Genomic DNA, 22723 nt, shown 5'->3' on the forward strand with positions numbered 1-22723 from the left:
AACTGCCGACATTTCGACTGGAGCACACCATACATTTTTGAAGGAACAACCTGAGCAAGTAAATGCTGTGCGAGGAACTTTCAAACCTCCGTGGCTCGGAGACAAATACCGTATCTCGACGTTCTGTGATAAATCTCACTCAGAAAGCGTTTGACGACACAGATTTATCCGTGCTAGGGAAAGGTTTAAATTTTACGCCGACTCCCAAGCGTTTGCCTATGTTTGATTTTACTAGTTCTTTTGAACAGGCTGTTTGTAAACAATCTCCAGATGTTACAGAGGAGGCTAGGACGGAGGCATGTCATGTGTTTGACTGGGGCACGTCCTAGCAAGAGTAATATCGTAGCTGCTGAGAGAGTTGAGCCGTGTACCTGTAGACAAGGGCAATGCTACAATTATTTTGAACAAGCAGGATTACATTCAAAAGTTGCAGTGTTTACTGTCTGATTCAGGGTATCGCAGGATCTATGCAGACACAACAAAAATTGTTGAAAGAAAGACTGACAGCCTCCTGGAGAAAAGTCCCCTTATTATACTGTTCCTCCTGGGTTATATGGCCTCCATAACGTCTACAAGGAAAGGGATCCTCTTTGTGCGTGCTGCTCCGACATATTGTGCATCAATACAATTTCCTACTCTCTTCATCAGTATAGTAGGTTGGTGTGAGCGCCACATTAAGAACTCGGGGGATTTCTTACGTCGATTAGAGGGAATTCGTTTGAATTACTCTGATATTTTATTAATTTTTGATGTGGTGTGATGTGGTCTTAAAAGTGTTCCTCTGTACGATTCGATACAGTTGTTTGAGACTAGGTCTGGTGTTGAGGTAACGAACCTATTTCGACATGTGTTGACTTCCACCCACTTTTCATTCGGTGACCAGTTGTTGTATGTTAATCGGGAACCTAGAAACGACGGAGAGGCTCCATCCCCGCCGCAGCCGGAGTGGCCCACAAACCCAAGACGACTACTGCAGTCCACTTCACCCCTCCGTCGCCCCACACCGAACCCAGGGTTATTGTGGCTATGTTTGCGTGGTAGAGTAATGGTGGTGTACGCGTACGTGGAGAACTTGTTTGCGCAGCAATCGCCGACATAGTGTAGATGAGGCGGAATAAGAGGAACCAGCCAGCCTTCGCCGAGGCAAATGGAAAACCGCCTAAAGACCATCCACAGACTGGCCGGCTCACCAGATCTCGACACAAGTCCGCCGGGCGGATTCGTGCCGGGGACCAGGCGCTCCTTCCCACTCCGGAAAGCCGTGCATTAGACCGCTCGGCTAACCGGGCGGGCCTGGAGACCAGTACTACGAGCAGACAGACGGAATTGTAATGGGAACCCCGTTGTCATTTGTTATTCCCAGTTTGTTTATGGAAGATTTCGAGGAACTTGCCTTGGAGTCGGTGGCTTTGAAACCCCCTCGTTCTTTCTCAGGTATGTAGAAGATACTTTTGTTGTTTAGCCTCATGGCACAGAATTTGAATGACTTTTTAGCACTCCTGAATTCCATCCTTTTGAATATTTGTTTCAGGATGGAGGTGGAAAAGAATGACAGCCTTCCATTCCTTGACGTGTTGGTCAGGAGGAAGGTGGAGGGTACGTTGGGATACATCGTTTATATGAAGCCTGCTCATATTGACTTGTATATGCAGGCTGATAGTTGTCACCATCCGGATCAACACGAACGTTTACTTCGTACCTTGGTTCACAGGACTCATGTTATGTCGGACCCTGAGAGTTTGTCAGCTGGGTTAGCCCATCTCGAAATCACCTTAGCGAGTACCCTTATAAATAGAGGTGGCAGTTTCTGTTTAAAGTCTGCATGGAATTCTGCTCAATGCATAGTTTTCCGCAAAAAGGAAACTTGTTTATGCGGTCAGAAGGGTCTGGCAACGCAGTCAGTTTTCTGTTTATTGCGGATACGGTACTACTCTGGGACGTGCAGGTCCAGTAGAAAGAGAAAGGCCTAGATCAGAACCATCTACAGCAAATTCCAGACCTTTCAGTGTGAAGTATTACACACAGGATAGGGTAGACGAATTCGTATCGTACACCTCAAAACAGTGTTATCGCCTTTCATATCTCTTGCAACTAATGAAAAACTGAAAGATATGAGACGAAAGAACACATCTGTCAATTCAATACCTGGGCCCGTTTTCGCTTGAGAGTGGATACCGGAAGCTTTCCAAAGAAAAGTGGTCACTATAACGATAAAGAAAGAATGTATCGTCCAGCTATCCTTAATGTAAAAATCATGTGTGATATGTTTATGAAAAAGGAACGTGATTTTCTAGAAAAAAAATGGTTCAAATGGCTCTGAGCACTATGGGTCTTAACATCTGAGGTCATCAGTCTCCTATAACTTAGAACTACTTAAACCTAACTAACCTAAGGACATCACATACATCCATGCCCAAGGCAGGATTCGAACCTGCGCCGTAGCGGGTGCTCGGTTCCAGACTATAGCGCCTAGAACCGCTCGGCCACCTCTGTCAGCCATGATTTTCTTATCATAGCGCCAGGACGCGTGAAGAGGCTTTCTTTCTCGTAATTTTTCAGTGAATATTACGCTCTTGGATTTGGTCAACCCGTAAAGGATGCCTGTGAAACATGCGAGGAGGTCAATTAAAATACTGAAAGACCCTTCCTGAATGAGAATGCAGAGAGTGTGGCCGTTGCGAAACTTCTGGTGCATAAGCGCAGAGCCAAAACCTTTTACGACTCACTTGAGGAAATCACTGCCAAATGCGTGAAGGAGCCTAAACAAAATGTGGGAATATGTATTGATTTCATAGCCGACATCTCTCTGCCTTGCATTCCTGTTCAGGAAGCCTTCTACTAAAGGCAACATATCGTGAATGTTTTCAGCGCGCATAACCTAGCTTCGTAGGAAATTACAGTTTTAATCTACCATAAAGATGAGGGGGGATAGGATTCAAATGAAGTGTGTACGGAAGTGAACTGCTACATCGAGAACAAGATCAACAAGGACGTAAAAATATAATACCTGTACGTATTAGGTGACAGGTGTGCTTACCAGAAGAAAAACAATACTCTGGCTAAGATGACGATGGCACTGTGTGCAACGGCTGCCAAGTGCCGGCTTTTACCCTAAAGTGTGCGACTTTTTACGGTCTGTCTTATGTTAGACTTTTTTTAGGTTAAGCACGTTTAAGGTTGAACTCACAAAAAACTAACTGTAACGGATTAGTAATAAACGACCGAAAATTCCAGAAGACACTATTTCTATTTAGAATAGGAAATTCCGCTTTTAGGGCACAATGTCAAGCTACATTTAACGCCTAGTGCGGCTGCTCTATTTTCTGAGCTAGCAACCCTAGCTGCGCGAGATCAAAAAGTTCAATGACATTAGTTATTCTTCGCGTTTTAGGTCACTTGTTCATGCCGAATGATGTGTATTTCGGGATGAGTTGAAGAAGGAGGAAAGATACTACACAGTGGATGACGCTGTTGAAGCTATAAAACATTTCCCAAAAAACGATAACAAGTTTCCCATCGTTCAAATAAAGGTCGATTCTTTTGTCGACAACAGTTCCAGATCACCTACATTTTATACAAGAACCTGCCTCAGTAGTGATTCCAATGGTAAAGTTGTTCCCAGACATCTGAAAAGGGTTCTCACTGTTTCAAAATACCATGAGATGACCTTTTCAGCTGAAATCCGCATAGTGTCTACAGGCAATATTGCTGGATTGACGATGGGCACTTTTAGGCTGTGAAGAGCTGTACAGCCTTAGGAACGCCCTTCAAAGAAAGTCTTCATATCTGTACTGCCTATAAACAGCAACAAAATGGATGACTTCGAGAAATATTTGGCTTTTGTTCATTAAGACAAGATGCAGTTCTGGAATTCATTGACATCATGGCCGATAACAACGGAGTCTTGTGATGTACTCATAGATGGAGATAAATGAGTAATGAATCAACGAAAAAAGTCAAATATTATTCAAAAATGCGTAACAAACAATGTTTATTACAGTAAAAGACGATTGTACGTACAATTATATTTTAAAAGACGTAACTTAACCCTAAAATTAATTTGAAAATCCAATGTATTGCAGAAAGGGATTATGTCGAAGACCAAAAAAGTCGTCCCTCCTCTTTCCCCTTGCGTCATTCTTGGCATCTACACTACGTGATCAAAGGTATCCGGACCCCCCAAAAAATATATTTTTCATATCAGCTGCGCTGTGCTGCCACCTGCTGACAGGTATTCCATATCAGCGACTTCTGTAGTTATTAGACATCGTGAGAGAGTAAAATGGGGCGCCCCACGAAACTCACGCACTTCGAACGTGGTCAGGTGACTGGGTGTCACTTGTGTCATATGTCTGAACGCGAGATTTCCACGCTCCTAAACATACCTAGGACCACTGTTTCCGATGTGATAGTGAAGTGGAAACGTGAAGGGACACGTACAGCACAAAAGCGTACAGGCCGTCCTCGTCTGTTGGCTCACAGAAACCGCCGATAGTTGAAGAGGGTCGTAATGTCTAATAGGCAGACCTATGCAGACCAGCACACAGGAATTCCAAACTGCATCAGGACCAACTCCAAGGACTACGACATTTAGGCGGGAGGTGAGAAAACTTGGATCTCATGGTCGAGCGGCTGCTCATAAGGCACATATCACGCCGGCAAATGTCAAGCGACGCCTAACTTGGTGTAAGGAGCGTAAGCATTGGACAATTGAACAGTGCAAAAACGTTGTGTGGAGTGACGAATCACGGTACACAACGTGTCGATCCGATGGGAGGGTGTGGGTATGACAAATGCCTAGTGAACGTCACCTACCAGCGTGTGTAGTGCCAACAGTAAAATTCGGAGGCGATGGTGTTATGGCGTGGTCGTGTTTTTCACGGCGGCGGCTTGCACCCCTTTTTGCGTAGCACTATCATAGCACGGGCTTTAAGCACCTTCTTGCTTCCAACTGTTGAAGAGCAATTCTGGGATGGCGATTACATCTTTCAATACGATCGAGCACCTGTTCATAATGCTTGGTCTGTGGTGAAGTGGTTACACGACAATAACATCCCTGTAATGGACTGGCCTGCACAGAGTCCTGACCTGAATACTATAGAACACCTTTGGGATGTTTTGGGACGCCGACTTCGTTCCAGGCTTTACCAACCGACATCGATACCTCTCCTCAGTGCAGCACTCCGTGAAGAATGGGCTGCCATACCCCAAGAAACGTTCCAGCGCCTGACTGAACGTATTCCTGCGAGAGTGGAAGCTTCCATCAAGGCTATCGGTGGGCCAAGACCATATTGAATGGTCCAAATGGCTCTGAGCACTATGGGACTTAACTTCTAAGGTCATAAGTCCGCTAGAACCTAGAACTACTTAAACCTAACTGAAGACATCACACACATCCATACCTAAGGCAGGATTCGAATCTGCGACCGTAGCGAGACTGAAGTGCCTAGAACCGCTCGGCCACAACGGCCGGCCACCATATTGAATTCCAGCATTACCGATGGAGTTCGCCACGAACTTGTAAGTCACATTTCAGTCAGGTGTCCAGATACTTTTGATCACATAGTGTACATGTGAATAGCAAGCAAGAATACGCACTTCTAGAAACCACAAATACATGACAGAAGATAAATGACATTCTCTTTTTGTCTCTACTGTAAATGTAAGAAACGTGGAGATGTTGCTTTTGTGCAGTGAGTGGTTCATACAGATAAGGACAAATGTGCTTGCTTTCTATATTTTTATTTTTCCTGGCCAATATAGCACTACACGCTACACGCCTGCAGTCTTAAATCTTATTTTTATGCCCTCATAGCGTTTTGCAGACTTTTATAGAAATGGTCTATTAATTTATTTGGTTTCCAGCACGTGTTTGTAATAATTGAAGCTAAGCTTGATGGTATTATACAGCACTGCTAGCTTAGCTGAAACATTGCTTTCTCTCTCTCTATCTTCGTCCTTCCCCAATACTACCGCAAAAAGACCAAGTTTCCAGCAAGTCAGCACGAAGAACGGCAGAATGGCGAGTCATCCTCGCGCTGCTTCTTCCGTGAACGCAGCCTAACCTGTTCCGCAGTTCTGCTGTCTCATCGCCCAAATTACCTGAGCAGCTGCCCAACGCTGGTGACTGCCGACTAGAGCTGTCGGTTATATATCGATGATTGTTCCGGCTGTATATCGGATATCGACATCGAAATGGCAGTATTGAGGGCCCATATTTTTATTATTTTTTTCGTAATTGTCGATAAATATTTGTTGTTTTGAAATTGTAGTAGAACATAACTTTACTTTCAAAGTGTGTAGGAATGTTCTTACTTTTTCAGCTTTTATAACGCCCCCCGGAGGGGGGGGGGGGGGGGGGAAGGGGTAGGGAGGAGGGTGAATGGAATAGCAAGACTTCCAATATGAAGAAATATCACACCAGCGGGCACCGGTATTCTTGAAGAACAGTTGTTGAAAAAAATGACAAAAACCTAAATGACAAGATTGGTCATTGCGGTGGGCGAGACTTGTGAGGGAAAATGCTAACGTAATCGGCGCATCTTGCTACCAACAGAAACTGCAACGTTTAACTTCACCACGAAATTTTGACACTGCAACTGGTAGATTTCTGAAGTCACCACAAATGAAAACACAGGGAAGTTGCAATGAAGTGTTCCGGACAAATCAGATATGTGACGAATCTGAACGACAGACCCATCGACACCTTTTATGGTGCTACTTACATGCAGTTAAAATTGTTAGTAAAGTGGTTATCGCAAAGCGTGAATGTGAATCGTTTCCCTTTCCGTTCTTGTTCTAATGAGCATAGACATGCTGCTAGCTTGTTGATGTACATAATATCTAATAATAAGTCAATACTCACATATACAGCTCTAAAATCGACAGTATATTTACAATGTGCAGCCGATGGTCTTATAGGCCGGTACATCGATATTTTTTACCATCCAGAAATCGATACTTCGATTCTCTTTTGATATATCGAGGCCTGGTATTCTTTTGATACATCAAGGCCTGGTGGTGTTGTGTTTTTTAAATATCGATGTAGCGGATTCCCGACAGTTTTAAAAATATCAACCGTCCTACACTGACTGTTTCATAATTCCTCTTCTGTGGTGCTATATCACTCATGGCAGACTGCTGCTAACTCCGGCTACTTGGTCCCAGTTACAATTCGCTTAATTAAAAGCTTCCAGCGGTAACAAAAATTTGTTTTTGCAGATTTCATTGAATTACGAAGCGTGTTTAAAAATTTAAAATACTGTCATAATCTACTCGTTATGAGGTATAGTCTTACGTTAAATGTTTAACACAGTAAGTCAAGCCGGGCGGTGTGGCCGAGCGGTTCTAGGCGCTTCAGTCTGGAACTGCGCGACCGCTACGGTCGCAGGTTCGAATCCTGCCTCGGGCGTGGACGTGTGTGATGTTCTGTGGTTAGTTAGCTTTAAGTTCTAGGGGACTGATGACTTCCGATGTTAAGTCCTATAGTGCTCAGAGCCATTTGAAAGCCACAGTAAGTCAAGGATTAACTTTAGAAACTGTCTATATCTTGGACGATTCTGCACCCTGTGCTATAAATGTACAAATGATCCTTTAATTTCTGTGCCAGTCCTCCTTTTTCGTTTCAATTAACACAGTCATATTTTGTTTTTCTCATTTTCAGTTCTCTAACAATTTCTCCTGCTTTATTCCTTGACTTTTGAATGTTCCATGTTCTAATTGCCACTGTCTATTTCCGTATTTTTTCTATTTCCCCTGTAATGTGCTGTATTCTATATTACCCTACTGTAATAGGAACTTGTGCAGCGAAGGAAGATGAACTAGTCTTCGACGAACTGTATGACATAGTAGAAGAGATAAGAAACAAAAGATAGATTATTATAAATGAAGATTTCATTAGGAAAACAGAGAGACAAGCAGGAACTAAAATAATATGACCACAGGGAGAGAATATAGCAAACGATAGCAGCATGAGATTAATTAACAGGTACGAACAAAATAATTTTCATCCACACAAAGAAATTCATAAATATATTTTTGTAAACCCTTGTCGCCAGTTTTGTGAAGGCCTCGTCACTACTGCTGTGGTGGCCGAATTGCCACTGCTGTTACGGTAGTAGGAGTTTGCGAGTTCGGAAACTGCTTCTGATGCAGTACACTGCTAAGACAATGTCTCCCTGCCACTATTACACAGCTATGCCCCAGGATCAGGTAACAGGATAGTAGAACGAAACTCACACACAATTTCACAGAACATGTTGTTGTTGTTGTTGTTGTTGTTGTGGTCTTCAGTCCTGAGACGTTTGATGCAGCTCTCCATGCTACTCTGCCCTGTGCAAGCTTCTTCATCTCCCAGTACCTACTACAGCCTACATCCTTCTGAATCTGCTTAGTGTATTCATCTCTTGGTCTCCCTCTACGATTTTTACCTTCCACGCTACCCTCCAATACTACATTGGTGATCCCTCGATGTCTCAGAACACGTCCTACCAACCGATCCCTTCTTCTAGTCAAGTTGTGCCACAAGCTCCTCTTCTCCCCAGTTCTATTCAATACCTCCTCATTAGTTATTTGATCTACACATCTAATCTTCAGCATTCTTCTGTAGCACCACGTTTCGAAAGCTTCTATTCTCTTCTTGTCTAAACTATTTATCGTCCACGTTTTACTTCCATACATGGCTACACTCCATACAAATACTTTCAGAAACGACTTCCTGACATTTAAATCTATACTCGATGTTAACAAATTTCTCTTCTTCAGAAACGCTTTCCTTGCATTGCCAGTCTACATTTTATATCCTCTCTACTTCGACCATCATCAGTTATTTTACTCCCCAAATAGCAAAACTCCTTTACTACTTTAAGTGTCTCATTTCCTAATCTAATTCCCTCAGCATCACCCGACTTAATTCGACTACATTCCATTATCCTCGTTTTGCTTTTGTTGATGTTCATCCTATACCCTCCTTTCAAGACACTGTCCATTCCGTTCAACTGCTCCTCAAGGTCCTTTGCTGTCTCTGACAGAATTACAATGTCATCGGCGAACCTCAAAGTTTTTATATCTTCTCCATGGATTTTAATACCTACTCCGAACTTTTCTTTTGTTTCCTTTACTGCTTGCTCAATATACAGATTGAATAACATCGGGGAGAGGCTACAACCCTGTCTCTTTCCCTTCCCAACCACTGCTTCCCTTTCATGCCCCTCGACCCTTATAAGTGCCATCTGGTTCCTGTACAAACTGTAAATAGCCTTTCACTCCCTGTATTTTACCCCTGCCACATTCAGAATTTGAAAGAGAGTATTCCAGTCAACATTGTCAAAAGCTTTCTCTAAGTTTACAACTGCTAGAAACGTAGGTTTGCTCACAGAACGTAGCAAATGCAATTTACAACAACCGTCTGTTCACTTCTAGGAGTTTACTAAACGACGTTCCCTGTCTATGTCAGCCGTGGACGATGATCTATAACCAAGTGGGCGAGAGCTGCTCTTCCATCTTCCGAGTAGCTTCCGAGTAGGCTTCTGTCCCTTGTCGTCCTGTCACTCGCGGATTGTACTCGGCCGGCAACTGGCCGAGATGAAGTCCGTATCTTCATCCTCAGTACAGCCCGTGGCGATGGTGGAACTCGCGCTACTGCGGCACTGACACCAGCTCTCGATTTACTTCGTAGTCGTGGCGGTGTAATATGACGATCTCTCTTCAACATTTCGTAGCTGTGTATCTTTGACACTTGACATGTATTGCGTCATTGGGTTTCACTCCAAGTGATAAGAAGTCTCACGGATGTGATTGCTGTTTTTACGACAACGCATATCCTGATTGTTATCAATCGCGTGAGAAGGGACTACGCTTTTGCGCCTATCAGTATGCCGCCTTATCACTTTACTGGCTCATACATCTTTATTTTTCTTCAATAAGTGATCGTCAGGCAGTAATACTCTCATGAGAATTTTTAATTATGGGGTGCATGGTTTTGCAAGGGGCCATTTTTGATTTAATTGAGGTGGTCAGACTGTTTATTCACGAAGAGCTAAAACTTTACTTGGGATACACAAAAATATTGCAGCCAAAGGATTGATAGTTTTGCACTCAGTATTTGCTGTAGGTAGGGTACCTTACAATCTTAAAATTAAGGACGGTTACATTAGTACACATTAGTTGGTTCTTCTTACGGTATTAAGATTATGGTGCATGGTTCTTTATTGAACTTAATGATGTTAAATTATTTCGTCATATGGTTTCATAAGAAACAAACTGATCAGGCAGGGAAGCAAAAACGGAGATTATGGGAATTTGTTTGAGAACACGAAGGTACGTCAGACAAAATAAAGCAATTTTGGAAATAAATATCGTATAGACGAATTGCTACTTGCGCGAACAAGAAAATATAGACCCAATTTTGTACGTATTGCATAGAATTGGTTCAAATGGCTCTGAGCACTATAGGACTTAACTTCTGAGGTCATCAGTCCCCTAGAACTTAGAACTACTTAAATCTAACTAACCTAAGGACATCACACACATCCATGTCCGAGGCAGGTTTCGAACCTGCGGTAACGCGGTTCCAGATTGTAGCACCTAGAACCGCTCGGCCACCCCGGCAGGCTGCATATAATTCTTTGAGGTCTGCAACAGTGTTACAAAATTTATAACAAAATACTTTCACAGCTTCAGTCATACTTATTTTTCAATATTTACTGGCACGACGCGTTTTCGCGGAATGCTACCGTTATCAGGTGCTTAAATGTTACTTACACAATGTAGTTTAGGACGGGCGTTCTGAAGAATCTTGTTGCAATTCTGTGCATCGGGAACAAAAACGTGCGTATGTCGTAGAAGACACAGAGGTGAAGTGATCTCATATGCAGGTATTTTATATTTGCCAGCGGGAAGATTCCTCTCGATATTGTCAACACCATGTACGATTCAAACCACAACGGCAGTTCGTGTGAAAGGAGGGCACCATGCCAAGTCCAGAATAGGTCTTCCTGGAAACTTCGGTTAGCTGTCGGCAGACTGCTAGGAAATGTCGTCCTTGGATAACAGCTGTGGCAGGGCGGAAAAATTGCATCAGAGACGCCGCTAGTAGACGGCAAGTCTAGGGGAACCTAGCTTTCCGAGAAGGAATTTTCTCATAGCTAATCACGTGGAATTCAAACATGGAAATCAGATAGTAATGGATTTCTGGGGAAATTCCTTTGGAGAGGTGAGCTAAATGACCCCACGAAGACGTATCACGAGCCACGAGATTGTAACGCCACCTCCCATTGGCTAGAGAATGTACCACAGGCAAACCAACGCGAGTGAATGTCGATTCACGCTTTACAAAACGTGAAAACATTCGACAAGGCAGTTGAAAATTTTCACAGAAGTCGTCGACAGACGGAACTGGGCGTCAACGTCAATGTTAGTCGGGAAGTAAGTTTTGACGCTGTCATTATCTAATAATAGCCGATGTTATCATATTCTTGCAGCGCTCGCTCATGTTATAGTAATGGATTTTATACTTTTGTTTCTTTTCAGATTTTATTTTATTACTTGCTTTGTTTTCGTGTTAGATGTCTATGGTCGTATGAGGATTGGATTCTTTTTCTTTCAGTGTTGTTTCACGAAAGAAAAGAAGTTATTTACGTTTTACAATACCTAGACAAAAAGGCCTACGTTCTGCGTGAGTAACATCATAAATTGAGGAAAGAATTTTCATTAAATTATGTTTTTTTAACAGTGGAAAGTTCACCTCTATATAAGGAGAAAATACATTTGCTTTTGATGTCATCTGAAGTGCAAGAAAGAGAAAAAGCCAAAATGGATCATGTAAAACAGTTCTACACATTAAGTTATAAATATTGTTTGATGTATACGTACGCATAAGGTACATTTTCAGCTTTTTTTTACAACTCTTTTGCTATTGTTTCACTTCTCAGAAATATTCCATGCATTGTCAAAAACATCCGTAAACATCCGTTATGGATTTTGTTTTAGCCATTTTAGCACACTGACCAACTCTGTAGCTGAGTGTTCAGTGTAGATGGCTGCCATGGGAAAGACCTGGGTTCGATTTCGATACTGCCAGGGAGTTTTCCACGCGGTGCACTCAGTCTCGTGATGTCAAATGCAACTTGGCCGAGCAGTGTTGGCTCCATGGTCTGGAAAGTCTGCAAAACGGCCGGGAGAGCAGTGTGCTGACCACATGCTCTAACATACCGCTTCCGCTTGACGCTGCAAAGTAGAGTATGACACGGTGGCCGGTAGGCATCCCTTGAGCCTTCACGGCGTGACAAGGATCATCATTTTTTCCGTTAGTTCACTGTACCATTGCTAGCTTCTTGATTCTGATTCTTCGCTGCCTGACTAAAACGTGAGGCACTCAGGAAACATGTCAATGTAACTGCGTACATGTACTTACCAATGGCAGGTACGTAAATGATTAGAGTTGCAAGTCCCTGAGGCATCTAGAACGGCTCACAGAGTACATAAACTTTGTTCTTGTTTAGTGCAGGTAACAGGCCTGGTATGGTATATAAGTGGCGTGAACAACAGCAGACGTTGAGCGATCTCTGTCTGGAAAGTTAAGAAGCCACATACACTACGTAGCGTTTTCAGCACCCTCGTTGCGAGTCTCCATTTGTCGAGCTGGTCAACACCTAGATTTGTGCGCCATTCGGATGTGACAGCAGCTCACTGCTGGACTGCATGAGGGCAGGCATTCTCATCGTAGAGGTCCCGGTAGACCACGTCTGACCATCACGACGGATGATCCCTCTGTTGTGTACGAAGCACATCGTAATCCCATCATATCTGGACCTCCCATCCGACAACACGTAATCGACTCCCTGCGACATCTGTGTCAACCTGCACCATTGGTCGGAGGCCAGCGCAGCCGGTAACTACCGCCCCATGCATAGCGTACCGTAAACACCACGACGCAAGCGGCTGTGTTTGGAGCAGTCTCTTGAGCGGAAAGCACGGACTACTGACGAATGTCATCGCACTGTCTTCAGCGATGAATCGCGATTCTGCTCTTCTTCAGAAGACTACCGTTGCCGAGGATGGTCGCGTTCAATTGAGAGATCTCATTCTTCCGATGTTAGAGGCACAGCGGTGTTACTTCATCATGGTGTGGGGATCCATCAGGAATGACTCCAGGTCACGAATGGTGGTTACTGAGGGAACTCTGACGGCACAACGGTCCGTCACTCCGACCCTACATCCTCATGTGTTAATTCTCAAGCGACAGTATCGTGGTGTCATTTTTCAACAGAAGAATACTCGTCCACACGTGGCACTGTCTCTATGAACTGGCTGGGTGATGTACTCCCGGTTCCAGAAATATGCTCAGATGTGACTCTGGTAGAACATGTGGGTCCAGCGCAGTCGTCAGCTCCATCCCAGTGCCAGTATCTTGGACATCAGGAAGAAGTTAACAACAATTGTGAGCCAGCTCGCATCAGGAGGGGACACCTTTCTCAATTGAATCAGAACATGCATCCTGACCAGAAGGGGAGCAACGTCACGCTGATAAACTGCCAAGTTCTTTATAAATCGATTTTGTAATTACTGTAACAACATCACAAACCACCTCGCCCTTCAAGTTTCATTTCGTGCGCTCCTCCCTTACTGGATGTTGCACTTTTTTGTCAGGAACTGTAAATTCCGACGTTTTCCATCAGGGACGATACCACATAACGTGAGTCTTGGCGTTCAGTATTGAGCCAAGCGATATGATGTAGCATTGACGTTCCGTTTTTACTATCGACACTCCTCCATTTGACCATGACGTCGCCTCTCGATCCGTCCAGCTGACGTGTAGTGTGAATTGCCGTAAACCTTTGGGGCATAGGAATATCAACGGAAGAAAGCACTCTGTGAATAGGTTCTGTTCTGTTTTTATGTTTGTTGCGTGCTGCTTTCATGGTGGTTGCATCCAGCAGCGTATATAATCTGACGAGCTTATTCAAAACACGGAGAGAGGACAGTTTTTTATTGGTGAGCCGAATAGAGCTTCATATTTTGGTCCGAAAGAAGCCAATACGATGGCATTCAGTCTACGGTCCCGTCCAAGCGCCAAATCGTTAAATCGTTGCCTCTAGCTGCCACATGAAGCCCATTTCCATCGCTACCTGGATGCGATTCGGACACAGAAGTTTCCCAAACTACTTGCAGAGGGTTCATTTGTTAGATTCTCTCACTATCGATTACAATTCGACAGGAGATATCAACCACAATCAGGAAGTATAGCTGACACTGTGAATCGTTACGTCATCTAGTGACAGCTAACGTGCCTCTGTGCCGCAACATTAAGAAATAGTGTTGTTTTGACATACATTCGTGTAGACATCACATATATATAATTAAGGCGGGGACGGCCAGTGATCTCTTCTGCACATATATACACTAAGCTCGAGCTCTTACGAGAATCGGCGAAATGACGCGAGCAATGAGGCTAACGGGAAGGGGCACTACATTGAGAAATGAAATGAAATGAGCGTACGGTATTGTTGGCCGGGAGGCCCCATCCAGGGAAGTTCGGCCGCCAAGTGCAACTCATATTTCAGTCGACGCCACATTGTGCGACTTCCGCGCCGGTGATGAGAATGAAATGATTATGAGGACAACACGAGTCACCGAGCGGAGAAGAACTCCAATCCGGCCGGGAACTGAACCCGGTCCCGCTTACATGGAAGGTGAGCACGTTACCACCCAGCTAAGCAGGCGGACACTACATTGAGGATTTGGGTCTGACGGGATGTGGGCTAAGGTAGTACGTGCAGTTGCGATGACCACTGTGTGTAGGGCCTCAGTGGATACAGGCGTGGTAGCTCAGCCTGTTCAGTTAGATGGTTAGCTACCGTCTGTAATTAAAAAAAGCTGAGCGACTGGCTGAAAGACGAACTTGAACGGGTGTTATGGGATGTACACCATGAACAAATTCAACGAAAAATAACGAACACAGTCAGATGAAAAAAAGGTGGTCAGAGCATCTGCCTAGTAAGCAGAACACCCGGGTTAGAATCCTGGTCCGGCATACATTTGCAACTTTACCCATTGATTTAATCCATGCCCACTCGCAGCCAATGTTTCATTTGTGAGTAATCTCAGTGATTTTTATCATTTGTGCAAACCTTAATTTTGCTATACAACTGGAAGCGACTTAGGTACATTTTTATGGTTTAATGGACTGTTCATCAAGGTCACGCCGAAGTAAGAAAACAGCTTCAGGCCACGTCAAATTTGGTCATGATATTTGCTTGTTTTGCGCACTTGTACCACAACGAACTGCTGAAGCCGACTGTGTAGAAGAACAGAAGTATAAAGTGGAACAAGTGGTAAAGATTTAAGTACCGAGTGAGGTGGCTCAATGGTTAGCACACTCAACTCGCATTTGGGAGGACGACGGTGCAAACCCACGTCCGGCCACCCTAATTTATGTTTTCTGTGATTTTCCTAAATCGCTTCAGGCAAATGCTGGGATGGTTCCCTTGAAAGGGCACGGCTAATTTCCTTTCCATCCTTCCTTCATCCGATGGGACCGACGAGCTCTCTGTTTGGTCCCCAACCATCCAAAGATCTAAATATAGCGACTTAAAAGCGCTACTATCGATAGTGTCACTTGAAGCAGAATTTTTTGGAACCACCGATTTGCTTAGAGAATAAGGGGATCTTGGACATTAACAGTCAAACTATAATGGACTATAAACTGATGTAATCAGCAGGAATCAGAGAAGTAGTGATGATAAAATTTTAACAGACTGGAGAACATTGCAAGCATTGCTTCGTATACAAGATGACAAAATTATGGTGGTCGTGAGATGCGATGGAGAAAAATAGACAAGAAATAGAAGATAAAAATTTACGAACCTAGAACATTGTCTTTAGCTGTAAATGCACTTACCCACTCAACTGTCCGGGCACTACCTACGACCTCTCCTCTCAGCTTCATTTATGCTTTCAGCAGATAGGTCCCACTAACTGAGCAACCTAGGCACGACCTTCGATCCACCCTCCTCCCCACCCCTCCTATGCCCATATCTCCCACCTACTCCCCAAAGCAGTGGGAGAGCTAATGCTGCTATGACAAGCAGTGTGTGATGTCTGGAGAGCTACGTTGCTTTCTTTTGATTCTTTCCCACCAAAAGCTTTACAGTAAACTAGCAAATTACCCGTCGTAGCTTCGCCTGTGTCACTCACTAAGAGAAAACTACGTGATGTGAATTGTTTGTAGGTATTCTTGTACATTACTAGGTTTCCAGCGCTCTCCATGTTTTCAAATGCGTATGTCTAGTTTCAACTACGAAATACATGATGTTTTCTGGCAGATTATATTCATTTTCGTAGTTTTTAAAATGTTATCTTCATCTGCTATTGTTTCATCCAATCGACTGAGCCGAAATTTTGCATCAACGAAGCTTTCATACATGGAAAGAACATGTACTACTTTCGTTTTGTTTAGGACGCAATACATAATAATCATACACACACTGTCGATAAATTTAAATGCTAACATTATATTCGGTCTACAACTTTGCTGCCAACGTTTTGCAATAGACGACAGTAGCGGTAAGTGGGGTTCAGGTGGCTGGTCATAGGTGTAATACAATAAGCTTAGGCATCTGTAAACATAATGCCATAAAAATAGTTGATTTGTGATTGCATCATAACGTTATTCTCGATTGAGTGCGTCAACTTACATACCCATTTCTCGCCATTTGCGGGAAGTTTTAATTTTCTGCTTTAACATGAAGAAATCTGTGGCTGTGGCTCTCAAAAAGTTGCGTAAGACCAATGGCGAGGGAACTATTAGTGGAAGAACGTGCAGAGAATGTTTTCAACGCCTTACGAACGATGTCGAAGACCGGCATGGGGTGGAAGACAGAACGTTTTCGTAGCTACTGAAACAGACGAAGACAGTCGCAGGACATCGTTATCGAGGCCAGCACTGAAACACAAACGGCCACAATACAGCGATAGACACGTGAAGGTAATTTTGTAGCAGGTCAGTGCTCGACGCCATGTCGCAAAACCCGTCAAAATATACATGGAAACGTTGAAATGAGAAGTCCTATCCCTCTCGCCGTATTCTCCATACGTTGCTCTCTCTGACTACCACCTTTTTCGATCAGTGGCATACAGTCTGGCTGACTAGCACTTCCGATCATATGAACAAGTGCAAAATTGAATCGATTCATGGATCCCCACAAAAGACGCCCAGTTCTTCCGCTACGGGATTCGTATGCTATCCGAAAGATGGGAGAATATAGTGGCCAGCGATGGGCAATACTATGAATCATAATTTTTTGGTAAGTTTTCCACAATAAATTCGCGAACTTCGAGAAAAAACGACGGAATCAAAGTTGTAGACATAGTGTAATTTTTTTATACTCGGTTTTTGCAAAACACGTTCTGCTGCAGGTTTAAGTTAGCACACTTACGAGTTTTAACTGGTATTAAAATACGAGTATATGGTCTGAGGCATCCAGAAAGCTCCAGAAACTGGTTTAGATTCTAATTTTTCAACTTTTTTCAAGGGGATCTCTCGTTTGGACCTCCTTGTGATCTATACCACATTGTTGAGTCGTTCCTCCCATTACGAGGGCCACTCCAAAAGAAATTCACACTATTTTTGTAAAAATGCAGTTTGCATTCTGCATGTGTGAAAGTTGTACAGTGTGTAGATACATCCTTCTCGCTGGTTTTCAAACTTAGTTCAACCTGGTCCCGTGAGTGGCGCCGTCACAGCATGTCTTCAAGATGGTCAGAAGCAACATGCTGTCACAGAATTCCTGTGCTGTGAAAACGAGACAATGGGAAATATCCACAAGAGGTAGAAAAAGGTGTATGGAGATGCTGCTGTCGATCGCAGTACAGTTAGTCGGTGGGCAAGCAGGTTACGTGATGAAAGCGGGCACGGCAATATTGAGGATCGTTCTCGCAGCGGCAGGCCTCGTACTGCACACACTCCAGACAATGTGCAGAGAGTTAACGGATTGGTGACTGCTGACAGACGGATCACAGTGAACGAAATGTCACGCTACGTTGGGATAGGGGAATGAAGTGTTTGCAGAATACTGAAAGTGTTGGCGTTAAAAAAGGTTTGAGCCAGGTGGGTTCCCAGGATGTTGACAGTGGCTCACAAAGAAACAAGAAAAACGGTATGCAGCGAACTTTTGGAACAGCACAAGAATGGTGGAGATGAATTTCTTGGAAGAATTGTGACAGGCGATGAAACATGGCTCCATCATTTTTCACCAGAGACGAAGAGGCAATCAATGGAGTGGCATCATGCAAATTCACCCAAGAAAAAAATTCAAAACCACACCTTCTGCTGGAAAAGTTGTGGCTACGATGTTTGCAATTCCGAAGGACTCTTGCTTGTGGACATCATGCCAAGTGGAACCACCATAAATTCTGATGCATATGTGACGACACTGAAGAAACTTCAAGCTCGACTGAGTCCTGTTCGACCACATCGGCAAAAGCAGGATGTTTTGCTGTTGCACGACAATGCACGGCCACATGTCAGTCAAAAAATCATGGAAGCGATCACTGAAACACCCGCCTTACAGTCCTGACCTGGATCCATGTGACTATCATCTCTTTGGGAAATTGAAAGACTCTCTTGGTGGAACAAGGTTTGAAGACGATGACTCCCTTGTGCACGCTGCCAAACAGGGGCTCCAACAGGTTGATCAATAATTCCAAAACAGTCTTAATCGCATTTATTATTATTATTATACCGCCAACCGGTTTCAACCCGGCGTAGGGGTCGTCTTCTGGGCGTTTACACCATTGGTCGACTGCTGGTGGTTCAAATGGCTCTGAGTACAATGGGACTTAAGAAATGGCTGGTTCAAATGGTTCTGAGCACTATGGGACTTAACATCTGAGGTCACCAGTCCCCTAGAACTTCGAACTACTTAAACCTAACTAATCTAAGGACATCACAAACGCCCATACCCGAGGCAGGATTCGAACCTGCGACCGCAGCGGTCGCGCGGCTCCAGACTATAGCTCCTAGAACCGCTCGGCCACTCCGGCTGGCACTATGGGACTTAACATCTGTGGTCATCAGTCCCCTAGAAGTTAGAACTACTTAAACCTAACTAACTTAAGGACATGACACACATCCATGCCCGAGGCAGGATTCGAACCTGCAACCGCAGCGGTCACGTGGTTCCAGACTGAAGCGCTTAGAACCGCACGGCCACACCGGCCGGCACTGCTGGTGGTGTCACTCCTGTTTACATAACGGCAGGAAACTATCCTGTAGACAGGAGTGACACCACCAGCAGTCGACCAATGGTGTAAACGCCCAGATGACCCCTACGTCGGGTTGAAGCTGGTTGGCGGTATAATAATAATAATAATAATAATAATAAATGCGATTAAGACTGTTTTCGAATTACTGATTAATCATACTAACCGCTGCTTCTCTTCACAACCATGCTGTCCAAAAATCCAACAGGTTGGTCCAGAATTTTACCGTGCGGGTATACAAGCGCTGGTTCCAAGATGGCGTAAGGCAGTTGAGAGGGATGGAAATAATGTGGAGAAATGAAAATATTGTTTCTAAACGATGTATCTACACACTGTAAAACTTTCAAACATATGGAATAGAAGATGGATTTTTAAAAGAAAGTAGTGTGCATTTCTTTTGGAGTTACGCTCGTAATTTAGTGCTGGTAACGGCCGTGGCGATACTAGTTAGTGAATGACAGAATTACCGAGTGCTCCCATGATCTCGTCGAAGTTGTCGTCGGCGGCCTTGTCGAGCTTGTACCTCAGCCCCACGCACTCCTCCAGCGACATGGCGCCGGCTCTCCTGGGTCCAGAACGTGACTGTTGCACACTGCGGACGCAGCTCGTGCACTGGACGCGCGAATTTGCACGCCCGCTACGCTGTTTACGTTGCGGCAGCCGGCGCGGAGGGGACTATATACAGCCGCGAAGGCCGTCGGTAGCAATGGAGGGGAAGCCACCGGCTACGGCCGCAGAGCTGGTGCGCACGCGCCGGCCACGGCCTGAGGAGGTCCCGAGAATCCGCATGTGCGGTAGTCGAGTGTCCCCGCCTGGCTTATCTCGTCCTCCTTATCCACATTAATTCATATCTCTGGCCGATTCGCACTCTTTCATCAGCCACATCTCTTCCCGGAACTAACAAGATCCTGGATCAGCTACCGCAAAAAAGTGGCCTTCAGCTCCATCAGAACTGACGCAGTCACAATGCTGCGCCACAGTCTTCGTCTGCTCGCGTCTTCAGTGTCGCCGTTCTACGCCAAATTTCACTGTTGCGCTTTCCAGTCCGCGAACTGGTTAGCAGCGGTGTATCCAAGGAACTAAAGATTAATAAAGGAGCTCCACACAAGGCAGCGAGTGGTAATAATGGCAGGTAATGAGTGGAGACAGATGAGACACGTCCTGGAAGACATATTAGACAAGGGTGTTGGTTGTCACCGCTGTGTCCTCCAGAAGATACGAGACACAACCTGCTAGGATAGTCCCACAAGTCTGATAAAACAGCAAGAAAAAATGTTTGTTTCGCAAACAGCTCACCTTAATTCTCTACATAGTTTTCTTTGCGGGATACACACTTGGTCCAGCGATCCTCCAGCTTTTTCATCCTATGTGAAAAATTGTTTCTGTCGAACTCTCGAAAATACTCTTCATTTGATGAAAATTTCTTCCGAGCAACCCAAAATGTCAAGTAAGGAAACAGGAAGCAGTCACTTTGGGTTGGGTTGGGTTCGGTTGTTGTGGGGGAGCAGACCAGATAGCGAGGTCATCAATCTCATCGGATTGGGGAAGGACGGAGGAGAAAGTCGGCCGTGCCGATTCAAAGGAACCATCCCGGCATTTTCCTGATTTAGGGAAATCACCGAAAACCTAAATCAGGATGGCCGGACGCGGGACTGAACCGTCATCCTCCCGAATGCGAGTCAGCCGGCCGGTGTGGCGAAGCGGTTCTAGGCGCTTCAGTCTGGAACCGTACGACCGCTACGGTCGCAGGTTCGAATCCTGCCTCGGGCATGGATGTGTGTGATGTCCGTAGGTTAGTTAGGTTTAAGTAGTTCTAAGTCCTAGGGGACTGATGACCTCAGCTGTTAAGTCCGATAGTGCTCAGAGCCATTTGAACCATTCGAACCGAATGCGAGTCCAGCGTGCTAACCACTGCGCCACCCCGCTCGGCGCAGTCACTTTGGGCTAAGTCTTGTGACAGCGTGGCTGAGGAACCAATTCAAACCGATTTCATGTACTTTCGTCAATCTTTCATATATATGTGGGGTGGTGAAAGAGCACATTTTTACGTGCCAGCCTTGGTCCTTTTTCAACCAACGCAAGTTTCAAACGATCCGACAAGAAGCATAATAGGGCCCAGTTATGGTTCTTCTTCTTTTCAAGTAATCTATGATGATTGTTACTCGGGATTAAAAAAAAAGAACCTAGCCATCACTTTACCAGCTGAGAATGTGGTCTTTACCTTCTTTGGTGCGCTTTCACCAGCCCCTGTCCATTGTTTTGCCCGCCATTTTAACTCTACTATGAAATGGCAGTTTCAGGTTTCATCAGCAGTCACAAGTCGGTGCAAAAAAGTCTTGCGGATTGCGATTGTAACGTCCCCTTAGAAAAATTATGAATTGACTGTGGTAGTAAAACTCTTACGTTATTTGATTTTCAAACAGCTGAGCAAAACTGAACGTAAACAGACATTTCTCTCTTTACTTATTCTGATCATCACTAAACTGCCCCACAATATTTTTAGCGCAACGCAAACTGACTTTCAATAATCCCTAAAAAAGAATGGCCCTGACTAACAATAACCTATACCTTTCATGAATCTCTTACAAAAATCTTCGTTACTCGAACTATTGCAATACAGAGAGCGCCAATCCTGCCAGCTAAATAAAAGATTCTAATTACTGAAGGCACTAATTACTGATAGGCATAGTTAGCAAATGGAAGATTTTCATAGAGAACAAACAATGTATTTAACTTAATGATGTTCAAAAGTCATATATATGTGACATCCATCTTAACAAATTTCCTTTTTCTGGCGGACACATGTCCAGATCGTGCTCACACAGTAATCTCTCAAAACTCTGGCATCTCTTTCTTCACATCCACCACTGCAAGCGGCTCACCTCCAACTGCATAACGCTACGCGCTGTTCACATCCAACTGCCCAACACTACAATAGCCAATATTCCAACAATTCCAACCAGCCACAGACTATACACAGCACAGTCAGTGATTTTTATACAGAGCGCTACGTGGCGTTACCAACATAAAATCCTAAACAGTCTACTTACACGATTAAACATCGCCAGACATTTGCTGAAATGCTGTGCCGCGTGATCTTTTGGTCGACTGTCAGCCATCGCCGCACCCACCCAGCTCACAGCTTCCTCATAGTAAGTTCTCCGTGCGGCGTATCACCTATATGCACTCGCTCAGCTGAGATCCCTACAGTCTCAGAAATCTCACAAATTTTTATTCGGCGTTCTTGCATTACCGTGTCATGGATTTTGTCAGTGGTTTCCTTTGTGGTAAGGTCAACTGGACGGCCGGAGCGCGCTTCGTCTTCAGTGCTTCAATAATCCAAAATAAAATGTCTTCAACGATGATGTTGAGTTCGTGTGAACTTCATCCAGTTCTGTTTTGATTTGTGCGGCAGTGCAGCCCTTCAAACGAAAATGTTTAATAACACCACGAAGGATTTCTC

General features: G+C 44.4%; 1 protein-coding gene across 1 annotated transcript in view; it reads right to left on the minus strand.

Annotated features, from left to right (window-relative positions):
- The window catches only part of LOC124711802 (fatty acid-binding protein, muscle-like), a 95356-nt gene extending 75416 nt beyond the window's left edge, over nt 1-19940 (minus strand). The window contains exon 1 of the mRNA XM_047242024.1: nt 19728-19940. Coding sequence (XP_047097980.1) covers nt 19728-19812 — 85 coding nt within the window. The 5' untranslated portion in view covers nt 19813-19940. The remainder of the gene's footprint in view (nt 1-19727) is intronic.
- Between the last annotated feature and the right edge of the window lie 2783 nt (nt 19941-22723).

The sequence above is a fragment of the Schistocerca piceifrons genome, chromosome 8 (assembly GCF_021461385.2).
Source record: "Schistocerca piceifrons isolate TAMUIC-IGC-003096 chromosome 8, iqSchPice1.1, whole genome shotgun sequence".
NCBI classification, from domain to species: domain Eukaryota; kingdom Metazoa; phylum Arthropoda; class Insecta; order Orthoptera; family Acrididae; genus Schistocerca; species Schistocerca piceifrons.